This window comes from Helobdella robusta (assembly GCF_000326865.2).
Source record: "Helobdella robusta unplaced genomic scaffold HELROscaffold_2, whole genome shotgun sequence".
Taxonomy (NCBI): domain Eukaryota; kingdom Metazoa; phylum Annelida; class Clitellata; order Rhynchobdellida; family Glossiphoniidae; genus Helobdella; species Helobdella robusta.
Window position 1 is genome coordinate 8032604 of NW_008704083.1, and position 12030 is coordinate 8044633.

The 12030-nt window shown below is 33.1% G+C and overlaps 3 protein-coding genes across 3 annotated transcripts; 1 reads left to right on the forward strand and 2 right to left on the reverse strand.

The window, feature by feature from the left end:
* Positions 1-2: 2 nt before the first annotated feature.
* Positions 3-1674, forward strand: HELRODRAFT_160699 (hypothetical protein; the record flags this gene model as incomplete). The annotated part of the gene is made up of 2 exons (XM_009017639.1): positions 3-90; positions 329-1674. The coding sequence occupies 2 exons, from the start codon at positions 3-5 to the stop codon at positions 1672-1674; spliced, it is 1434 nt and encodes a 477-aa protein (XP_009015887.1).
* A 1210-nt stretch (positions 1675-2884) lies between these two features.
* On the reverse strand, positions 2885-6831 carry HELRODRAFT_64352 (hypothetical protein; the record flags this gene model as incomplete). The annotated part of the gene is made up of 6 exons (XM_009017640.1): positions 2885-3169; positions 3487-3629; positions 3832-3944; positions 5588-5766; positions 6119-6313; positions 6664-6831. 6 exons carry the CDS (start codon positions 6829-6831, stop codon positions 2885-2887), a joined length of 1083 nt encoding a protein of 360 aa, XP_009015888.1.
* Positions 6832-9829: 2998 nt separating this feature from the next.
* HELRODRAFT_136172 (hypothetical protein) lies at positions 9830-11047 on the reverse strand (the record flags this gene model as incomplete). Its single annotated transcript, XM_009017641.1, has 3 exons — positions 9830-9886; positions 9997-10107; positions 10964-11047. Coding segments are annotated over 3 exons (252 nt in total), but the record flags the coding sequence as incomplete, so codon positions are not given.
* Between the last annotated feature and the right edge of the window lie 983 nt (positions 11048-12030).

Below are 12030 nucleotides of genomic sequence, written 5' to 3' on the forward strand. Positions count from 1 at the left end.
AAATGTACCAAGCGCTGACGAGAATAAGCTGTAACGTGCTGCAAACGAGGGGGCTCTTCACAAACAAGCATTCTTTGGTCAAATTTGATTGTTAGCTTTTGCGTGACGCTCGTAAATAATAATGTTTGCTAGCAAAATTAAACGATAAACACGCCGTTGGTTGAGTCTGGCGAGTGATAAAATGAGATTTTTATCGCTAGAGAAAGCATTTTTTTAATATTGAAAAGATTACCATTATATGTTTTTGGTTTGAAATTAATGATAGTTTTGATAATTTTTGCGTCATTCTTCCTTCGATCATTCGATTTTAAAACATTTGCGCCTGAAGATATGATGCCTTTTGAAGAAATGAGCAAATTCAAAAAGAAACCCTTGCCAAGAGAATATTTTTCTAAATTTTCTCTTCTGGCTGAAAACTGGAAACTTATTGAAGATGACAACTACACCGTTGTAAATTGTTTGCCGGAAGGTGCAACTCTAGTGAGAATAAGCGATCCCCGCTACAAATGGTTCGGTCCATATAGTGACGAAGTGGAAGTGGCCAACGATGTTTTCAAACCAATCAGCAACGGCAAATTAGAAATTATTCGTGCTAGAATTACACATTCTGGTACTTACATCTGTTTAATAACTTCACAGTCAAATGCAGAATTTGAAGTAACATACTCTCACACCTTTGCAGTTTTCACAGTTCCTGATATATTTTTATTGAGACAATACTACATGCGGTCTGAAAAGTGTTCTCACGAAGCTCAAATAAGGTGGGCTGATTTGGCAATTCGAACGTATTGTAGAGGGGCTGAAGAATGTGACTTCAAAGTTGAAATCGATACTTGTATTGAGGCAGCTGAGAAAGAGTTTGAAACGAGATTTTCAGTTTATCAGAAGGTACCATCTCAAGTTTATAAAAATCTTTTACCAGACTGCGGGATGGATTGCAAATACAAGACACTAAAAAAGTCATTACAAGAAGCGTCAACCGGTCTTGCTCAAGAATTTCACTTAAATCTCGTCAGAGCTTACAGTCGGCAAACTGATGAGCTGCGATATCAATCGAAAGAAACAGAAAGTAGTTTTTTCGGTTATTGTCCCGATGGTTACGAAAAATTTAATGACCAGGTTTGTGTTCCGTGTGATAAGGGAGCTTACCGAGAAGTGGGCAACGATTCTCAGGAATGTACGACTTGTGGAATTTTTCATTATAACGATATGATTGGACAGACATCTTGCACCAGATGTCCAATATTGAAATTAACAGTTCGATACGGCAGTCCCATAAAGACGGATTGTATATACTTTTTTAAATCTTGGGCAGTCATGACAATTGTTGGCGTGGTTGTTTTAATTTGTGTCCTACCCATGATTTATTGCGTGGTGTTAATAAGGATAATCACAAAAATCGTCGTACACATATTAACTAAAATGTGTTGCTCTCTTAAACAAACGGGTGGTCAAAAAACCGCTGAAGGTTTGCAAGAACAGAGAAAAGTTTTAGGTGGAGACGACTCTCCTCAACCAGCTGGGCCAGGCCCGATGAACCCTCGAGCCGCTACCATGACACGACCTCAACGTCCTTTTATGAACAATCGGATGATGGGTGGAATGAACGTACCACCCCAGATGATGGGTGGAGCACCGTCGATGGGTGGAATGTACGCACCTGGCGGCATGTAACAATAATTGAGTTTTCGTGGACTTTATTGGGTTTTTCTTTTCAAATGAACTAGCATTAATCCTTAATCACATTTTATTAGGTTTGATTTTATTGCATTGTGTTTTTCATTTCACGTGATTGAAAAGTTTCAAAACACATTATCAATTGAAATAGTTTCTTTCGATTTTATCTTTCGTTTAAAACGGGACATGTTTTGAAATTTTTGCTCAAAACAATAATACTCTTTAAAAATAGTATAGGCACACACGAATTATCATCACGCACACACAACCATTAGTGAACACAAAATAATTTCAGCAAATGAAAATATTAAAAGTGCATGCGCAGGTAGGGTAAATTGAGCTCTTTTTTGTAAGTCTGAAAGTGTAATAGTTAAAAAAAATTTAATCTTTAAATGTTGGAAAAAATTTTAGTAATATTTTAACAGTCATTTTATTTGATCAACTCACTTGATTAACGGACGTTTTCGTGTAAATGTTGTTTGAAAATGATTCGTTCATCTTCGCGCCTATTTATAACAAATTTTTGCAATTATTTTTTAGGCGAACGTTAAAATAGAATGTAAGGAACCTTTGTTGCCAAAAACTTGCGGCAGTACCAAATTATTTTTACTGCAGGCAGCATTCAGTAGGCCATCATCTTTTGCTTTGAAGACCATGGACTCGTTCGGAAACATCTGAGATTGCATCTTCATCGTCTCCCTTTGTATTTATTGTTTCGCTGTTTTTTAATCTAACTTAAATTTTTTGTTTTTCAAACGTTGATTTTTGTAATATTTTAATAGAAACGTAATAAATAGAGATTATACGCACCTACATTATTATTAAATCAAAAAGCAGTCGACAAAACAAGCAAACGAAAAGAACTGATGAGTTATTAAAGGTTATTTTCTTATAGGTTATATCTAGTTATTATATTATAATATAATATACTAGGTTATTTATAGTTATAATATTATTTACTTTCTTGGGCGTTTGCACTTATCGGCGGCTACACAATCTTTCAACTCGGTTGTTGGGGATGTTTCGTCTGATGCAACACTTTCGTTCATTGTTAAGGATTCCTGCAAATTTGTGTATCAACTTTTGGTTAAATTAGTTTTATATATAACAAACATTAAAACTATAAAGTAAATGTTAACAAAATAATAAAATAAATAATAAGCAAATAAAATTTCAGATAATTCAGAAAAGTTATCTGTAAATTTGTTTATAAATTAAAACTGAAAGCATGAAAAACCCTGTGGTTGTCTAAAGGATATTTGTTCATGTTCACGACTGATTCGTTTGAATATTTTTCGTCGATGTAACTTTTCATAACCATCTTTCTGTGATGTTTTTTATCGCTTCTTTTCATCCTAGAACCATTTTCTTTCTCTATGATGGCCTGCAACTCTTTCGGAAATGTCAGATGGAAGTCAGTTTTTGTGAAGAAGCTGGAAATTAAGAGGTTCTGGCATGATGGCCGGTCGTTGGCATTCATTTGCAGGCATTTCTTAAAAGTAGATTTTGTTTTTTTAACATGTATTTTAATTTAAATTAAAATTCGGCCAAACATTTAAATATTTAAGCGTTGCTGCTGCGAAAGAGTTCATATTGAAAGAAATTCTCCGTTAACATACAAAAAGTGTTCCATGCATCTATGTCACATGTATGCATGGATGTATACATGATCAAATGTAGGCGTCAAACTGAATTAACAATTTTGTTAGCAACCTTATCGTATAAAACCCACTTTTATTTCCTTGTTAAAATATATAGATGTTCAATCTTTTATTAGGAACGTAAAATACGTGAAGTAAGGACAGGTACATCTAAAAAGTCAATAGCCTCTTCGGTCATGTTGTGTTTGTAACGTTCTTGTAACGTCTGCCACTTGCTAACGTGCGGTAGTTTCGTGCCTCTGAAGATGTCATTGCGTGTGTAGATCTCCTCCAGGTGTGGCGTCAAGTTGCCTTTTAAATGGATGAATTATTATTTGGCGGGTTATTCTAATGGATAAACAAATGAACACACGAAGAGATGACGGGATGAATAAAAGAATTGATAGACAAGTTACTGAATTGGTAAAAACAAACAAATAAGTAGGTGAATATTCATTATTGATGTCAATAACTTGTATGATGAAAAAAGCAGAATATCTACTTTTGAACTGACCGAGACATTTGACGATAACGAATAGTTGATCGAGGTCTGAATTGCCGGCGAAGACAGGCTCACCTGATAACAATTCACCAGCCACGCATCCAATCGACCAAATATCTACAGACCTGTTTTTGTTGTCAACTTTTAATAAATAATTATTTTTTAATTTTATAAGATATATAAATTACAAAATTTTATATACATTTAATTGTGTCTAACACTATGATATGAGATTATGATACTTAATATTAACAAACCAATTAAAAATAGAATCATCATGCAATCGATAAGGCCCAAACATACGCTGAGGTTTATGCATGCAATGATGACAACAAAGTTTGCCGTGTTAAAAGGAAAAAAGAATTTATCATATTTAAAATTAGTAACACAATTTACATTAACGACGATTAAGCAGTTGGTTTTATTGATTGACAAAAGAATCAAGCAAGCAATAACATTCACACAACACCTTTTCTTTATTTGAAACGTAATTGTGTATATTTGCACTTGATCATAAATCAAGCTTATTTATTTATTCCAATTAGGAGTTATCCACAGGTAGGTACGCTGCTGAACTAACGGCAAATGAAACTTGTTGGGCCTAATATATCAACTGTGATGATGATTATTATTAATAAGTTAGCACGTGATAAATCCTCAAGAGAGGATTGAGCCCATCCTACTTGATTTGTATCAAACATTGTCAATCGTTTTAAATAACAGAAAATGTAATTTTTTTACAAACATGGTAAACCTAAAGAAAATGAAGTTTTGATATTTGATAAGTTGTAACTGATAAAACTTTGAAATTTTTCATGTTTAAGAATACTCATAACAACATTTCATCATGCAAAATAATATTGAAGTTAGCTTTCAACAAAAACAAGAAGCTTTCTAAACAAATCCAAATTTAATTTTATAAAAAAACATAACCATATTCAAAAATATAAAGAAAAAATTATTACAAAAAAATAAAATAAAAACCTAGGCAGCCATAAATTTGTAGATCTCTCAGACCGGCGGTAGCTACTTAAACGACGACGTCTGTTTATCGTTAATTCGTTCAACACTTGGCACCTGTGTTGCAACTACCCTGCATTATTTATCAACCAGGCCTCTACATTGATTTTTCGTTTTGACGCTTGAGCAAACAGCAAATAAAAATTTCTATTTTTTTGGTTCTTCTCCACCTTTCTTTCTTTTCTTTTCCTTTCTGTCTCTCTTTCTTTCTCTTTCTCTCTCTATTTCTCTCGGTCTCTCTCTCTCTTTCTCTCTTAACTGTTTTCAGGACTCACGCAAAGAGATACTTGCTTGACAAATAACATTGCTGTCTATGATGACATGCAGCAGTCCTAGTCTTGGATGGGTCAACAATTGTAGCAACTTTCATTTTCATGATTTTTTAGCATAAAAATTGACTTCAAAAATATGACATAGGTTTACAGAGAATCAAAATTGTGTGAATGAATTTGACCAACATATTCGTCAAATTAAAAAAACCGTAGACAGGTACGTTTTCCAGGCTCATGTTCGTGAAGGGCTAACAAAATTGATGCTTCCATCGAATCGTTCGTACATAATTTAATTTGTTATCATACTGACCATCACATTAATAAGAAATGACGCTGATTAAGATATTAACGTTCGATTAAAAATTGCTGAAGTTAGTATGTTATTCAGCACATTTCGAAAGTTATTGTTGTTATCCACCGCAATTATAACCCAAGTCTAAATATCTGATTGAAATGTTAGCAGGCAAACAACTGACCTTCCATACCTGACCTCTCCTACAAGAAGTTCAGGGGCACGGTACCATCTTGTGGCCACGTAATCAGTGAGGATGGTGTCGGGGTGGTTGAGGGTGCGTGCGAACCCAAAGTCACAAAGCTTCACTATGCCACTTTTGCTCATTAAGATGTTTTCTGGCTTAATGTCCCGGTGTAACACCTGTGATTTTTTTTATATTCATATTGTCGTCTGTGTGCTTCAGATTTGACCTTCTAATGTTTAGCCTATATAGCGCTCAAAAACGTAATTCATTGAAAATTTTTAACGTTTCACAAGCCGCCATAAGTACACATGTGCGACAGGCAGGCTTGTTTGTTTGTAAAACGACAACTCATCAGCCAAAAATTGAGAACGTCTTTGCATTTGAACCAGGGCATCAATTCGTGTATGTACTTCCTTATATTTATTTCTGCAAGTGCAAACGTTTTTTACTGCCTCTAATGGCAACAATTTTATTTTAACTAATTTAAAAAATTTTCACATCAGATTTCATAGTTTAAAAAAAATTAACGTTTTTATCGTGGCAGAACTTGAGGCCCCTGAGCACCTGCCACATGATGCCCCTCACCTCGGGCTCTATCATTCCCGTCAGGTGGTTTTCCAACTCATCTGCTACTGACTTCTCCAAGAATTCGAAGACCAAATAAATTTTCTTCTTGTGGTTGAAGACTTCCAACAGGTTGACGAGATTATCGTGGTTTAATTGCTGTTTCAAGTGTTTGAAAGAATGAGCTGGTGGGGTGTGGTCGCGAATTAGTGAAATTTTTGGAAAAAAATTTGTTTAAACTTTTGAACTACTGTATAATTGAATATGCATTTTTTAATTTAATTTTTAAATTTTTTTAATAAAATTTTTTAACGATTGATTGAGTATTGCACTTTGCTATAATTTAATGCTAAATGTAAAACCAAATTATGAAATTCAATTTCCAATACAAGACAAATTTATAGAAGTTAATGATAAAACTATGTCTATATACCAATTTTCATTAAATTTAAAAATTAATTTTCAAACGATTATCAAAACAATTAAATTATTTCAACGAACGAACGAACTTTGAGCATCTTAATTTCTCGCATGGCGATTTTCTTAACGGCCTTATCTCGGTCACTGTCTGGAAACTTTTTGATGGCCACCGTTTGACCTGACTCAACATTGCGGCACTTCGACACCAATCCATAACTACCCTCGCCTAGGAAACCAAGTTTAACGTACTTTTCCATTATTTTTATTTTAGTTTCCTGACTTTAAAATCCTCTCTCACGTTTGGTAGAAATGAATGGCGGTTGTCGACTTGCACGTTGGTGAGAATTGGATAGATTTTAATTTGAAAATTTTCTAAATTATGTTTCACTCATTATATTTAAAATTAGCATTTTTATGTTGTTTATAATATAATATAATATGAACATAATTTATATTAAACATTATTCATTGTTACATATTGTCTGGTGTAGGTAAAGTGATTACAATTAGTTTTTAAAGTGTTTATAGCATAGATGCAACTGTACAATCAACAAATGTGTAACTTTTCACAAAAACTTTGCTGCTTTATATAACTTTATGGCCTTTACTACTTCATAATATACAAAATCCAGATTAAATATCACGACAGCATTGCAGAAAGTAATAACGAACTTTATATATATATATATATATATATATAATAATTATAACATTTACAATACCTTAATTACAATATATGTATACTATACATATACATAAACATAACATACATATACATTTATATGCATATACATTAAAATATTTATGAGAAAATAATTGCCATTGTTCGCACTTACCCCTTAAGAAGTGATATAAAAATTTGCACTGAAGGCAGGGAAAAAAATACCCGACCTATGGAAATGTGAAGCACACACTTTGACACTACAAAACTCCTGGTCCAATCATCAATAATTGAATAGCAGCCACAAACTCACAATGCTGATAACGTTCCAACCATAGATTAAATATTTATATCATTTAATTGATATTTTATTTTTTATCTATCATCTACCGATCGATCCACCGAAACAAAATATTTCATTGCTTTTATAATTTGGTCGCTCTATCATTCGTTCTTTACTCTCTTTCTCTCTCTTCTCTCTCTCTCTCTCTCTCTCTCTCTCTCTCTCTCTCTCTCTCTATCTTATTTTTAATACACACGCACGCACGCACGCACACACGCACACACGCACACACACACACATACATATATAATACGAAAATAAATGTCATACAATAATATACAGTTTATTATTATTCATTCAAACATATTTATTGTATTACTATCTAGGATTTTTATACTCTCCCATAAATGCAAAAAAAATGAACGCCATATTAATATTTAATGACCATTCAGTCGTAAGTCAGTTCGATCGTTTATCAATTGCAATCAGAATATTCAGCACTCTCTTGCGTGCTTCCATACTAGCAATATACAATAGTATGCAGTTCTACATGTGTAACACTGTACGTACATTACAATACAATACTATACAGTACTAGACGTTTAATACTATACATTTCATTGCCATACAATACTATATAATACTGGGTAGCACTGTTGATAGCACCGCGTTATATACGACATTATTAGGCCCATTAATTTAGTGTTATTGGGTTTCTAGCTGATGGCCATATAATGCGGTTAATATTATTATTGTAGCCTTTCTTAAAAACTGTTTTCTCTTTTTTATTGATAATCTTTTTGTTGGATAAAAATTTTTCTTTTGTGTCGATATTGTTAAAATATTTATAGTATGATTATAAATAATAGCCGGATGAGTGAGTTAATCACTCAAACTATTTGTATGAAGGGGAAAAAATCTGAATCTAAGATAGATTTTTTGTATGTTTCGGTAATAAATAAAGTTCTGTAATTAATTATCATTTCTGAAGAATAAGTTAATTACAGACAACGCATTCGCTGATAATTTGTAATTAATGTTAAAAATGCGGGTTATGTAAAGCGCTATATAAGTGCCAAAAATAATAACACAGTGTATCAAGAAACATTGAAATTTCAATTAGTTACTTTGCAAACAGCATGACGAATTAAGGTGATTATTATTTTTGGGCAGAGAATGATTTAGACCAAATGATTTTTTTTACTTTAATTTTGTCTTGAATGAAATAATGTCAAACAAATCGATTTAGATTATGTTTTAAATCATATATTTATATGCTAACTAATTAAATCATCAATTAACTAACTAATTAATTGCATAATTAGTTATAATTAATAAGGGTTCAAAAACAATGATTAAGAAAGAAGTGATCAACCAAAAAAATCGTCGAGAAATGGAAAATAAAGTTTTAGAAAATATAATTTCTAATTTTAGTTTATAAATCGCGATGAATTAATTTTAAATAAACAAAATATTTCATTTGGGCAAACAAAAAGTTTTAACAATTTAGGATTTTCATTTTTTTTTAAATTGTGAAGAAAATAAATTAATTCATACAAAATAATTAATTGAATAAATATGTGCATTTAATTAATAATTATTCATATATGAATGGTTTTTATAGACAAATGAACGAACATTAATATCAATATTTACTCTATGTATGAATGTGTTATGTGTGGGTGTGTTGCGTGTGTGTATGTGTATGTAGATTATTGTGTGGGAAAATGAAAGTGTGTATGTGTGTGTGTGTGTGAGAGAGAAAATTATAAATGATCGGTAGAGCTACTTAATCCCGTAAGAACAAAATGACGTTTTTAAATGAACAATGGACATCATTGTGTTTCGCGGTTATTAATAATAAATTTAATGAAAATATTTAATTTATTAATAAATTGAAAATATAGTCAAAAAAATGGTTAAAATAAGAATAATTAAAGTAACGAACGCCAAATCAATATCAACATGATTGTATTGGTGGAAAATAACAATAACCTTTTTATATTTATCAATAATAAAAATATTATTATTATTATTAGTATTAATGTTGTTGTTATTATTATTATTATTATCAATTAATTATTTAATTAATTTCACAAAACAAATGAATGAATATTATCAAGTTGCAATAACGTAGTTGTTGACTGAGCCTAAATATTTACTCACAACGTGCTGATCGTTGCTGATCGTTTGTCACAATGCTACCATTCTTAATGTCATTTCTTGTGACATTATCATTGTTGTTGTTGTTTCTGCTGCTGCTGTTGTTGTTGTTGTGGTTGTTGTTGCTGCTGCTGATGTTGTGGGTTCTTTTAACATGGCTGTCATGGGCTGCGTGCGAAGCGAAAGTTTTTCCACAGTACTTGCACTGGATTTGGAATGAGTAGACAATTTAAGTATTATAAATAATGGCTACAACAACAACAGCAACAATAAAAATAACAACAACAACGAATAACAACAACAAACAACAACAACTTTGAAAGGTTTTTCTCCTGAATGTTGTCTGATATGAGTGCGGAGGATGCTTGAAGCAGTGAACGCTTTACTACAAAATGGACATTCGTACGGTCGTTCGCCGCTGTGAACCTGTGTTTTGTTGTTGTTGTTGTTGCGTTTGTTGTTGTTGTTGCGTACGTTGTTGTTTTTGTGGCGTATGTTGTTGTTGCGTATATTGTTGTTGTGGCGTATGTTGTTGTTGTGGCGTATATTGTTGTTTATGTTTGTGTCGTTATTATTTTTGTTGTTTATGTTGTTGTTTTTTAAGTACCATAACCAACAACGGCAACATCATCGTCATCATCATAAACAACAAAATCACCACACCACACCACTAGCACCATCAACATCTTCATCATCACCTTCATCATCACCATCACCATTAGCAACAAAAACATCAACATCGTCAACATTATCATCACAATCGAAGCAACACTAATTGCTTCTTGTTTGCACCCATCCTTCGTTACGGTCGATAAGCGTTAGTGAATGTGTGAGGAATCATACGACATCCAATATAAAGAACCGCATGTGCCGATATTGCTTAATGTCTGTTTGTAAATATACGTCCACATATATATTTGTATTGTGTGTGCGCGCGTGTATGTATGTATGTATGTATGTATTTATGTATGTATGTATGTATGTATGTATGTATGTATGTATGTATGTATGTATGTATGTATGCATGTATGCATGCATGTATGTATGTGTGTGTATTTATGTGTGTGTGTATGAAGGTATGTATGTTGTTTGTTTGTATTCATCTAGATATGCATAGATGCATGCGTATGAAATTTGTACTTTTCGAGTTGTATTAACGTTGTAAGAAATCTCAAACACTCAAATGAGATAATAGATTATTCTATCATCCATCGCTACCATCCTCATCATCATCGTCGTCATCGTCGTCATCATCATCGTCGTCATCATCATGACAACGAACCCTGGAATGTTTATTGAGACTGGATGACTGACTGAATGACTTTCCGCAGAGATTGCACTTGTGTGGCCTGTGCTTCTCGTGAACGTGTAGCACGTGGATTCGCAGGCGGTCTCTCTTCTCAAATGATCTGTGTGTGTGGTGTGTGTGTATGTGTACGTGTGTGTGGTTACGTGTATGTGGTGTGTGTGTGTGTGTGATTTTAGCAAAACTAAGTACAACTCAAACAAATCTATGATACATTACCATTTCGTCCGCTTTGAGTAGTACATTTTTAAATAATAACGTAATGTAATGGTTGTTCTTTTTTATGCGTAATTCAGAGGATTCACCAGTTCACGCATTAAATAAACAACCAGCCAACCAAGCAGTCAGCCAACCAATCAACAAACCAACCATCCAGCCAACCAACCAGCCAACCAATCAACTAACCAACCATCCAACCAACCATTCAACATTTAGACATTCAACAAACCGGCCAACCGACCGTGGACAGAGCAAGCAGGGAAACTTTCGATCTCCCATATCGACGCACTTGGTGTATTTGAGATGCTTGTCTTTGTAGTACTTGTAGGCAAAGACCTTGCCACACCTCTTGCACTTGTAACCTGTCGTCGCTGAAATGTGGAACTTTTTTTTATTTGAAACAAGAAGCGAATTAATATTTATAATTGTTTTTAAACAGCGATACGATTTAAATGATGAATAAAAAAAGAACGAACGAACGAATGAATAATTGAACAAATGAAATGAATAAAATTTAAACCATTATCTCCGTCAACATCGTCATCGTCTTTATTATCACCTGTCTGGTGACAGGCGTCAACTGACGAACGTTTGTCGCTGCTGTTGTTGCTGCTGTTGCTGCTGCTGCTGTTGTAGACAGAAAGTTTCTTAATGCCAGCTTCAATGACGTTGCTTTTGATGTAATTATTGTTAATGTTGTTATGGCTGATGTTATTGTAGCTGCGTTTAATTGCGATGATGTTTGTTTGTTGAAGGTTGTTAACGTACCTCCTACATAATATTGACTGTGGCTTGTACAATTTTCCTGTGTTGCTGAATTTGTT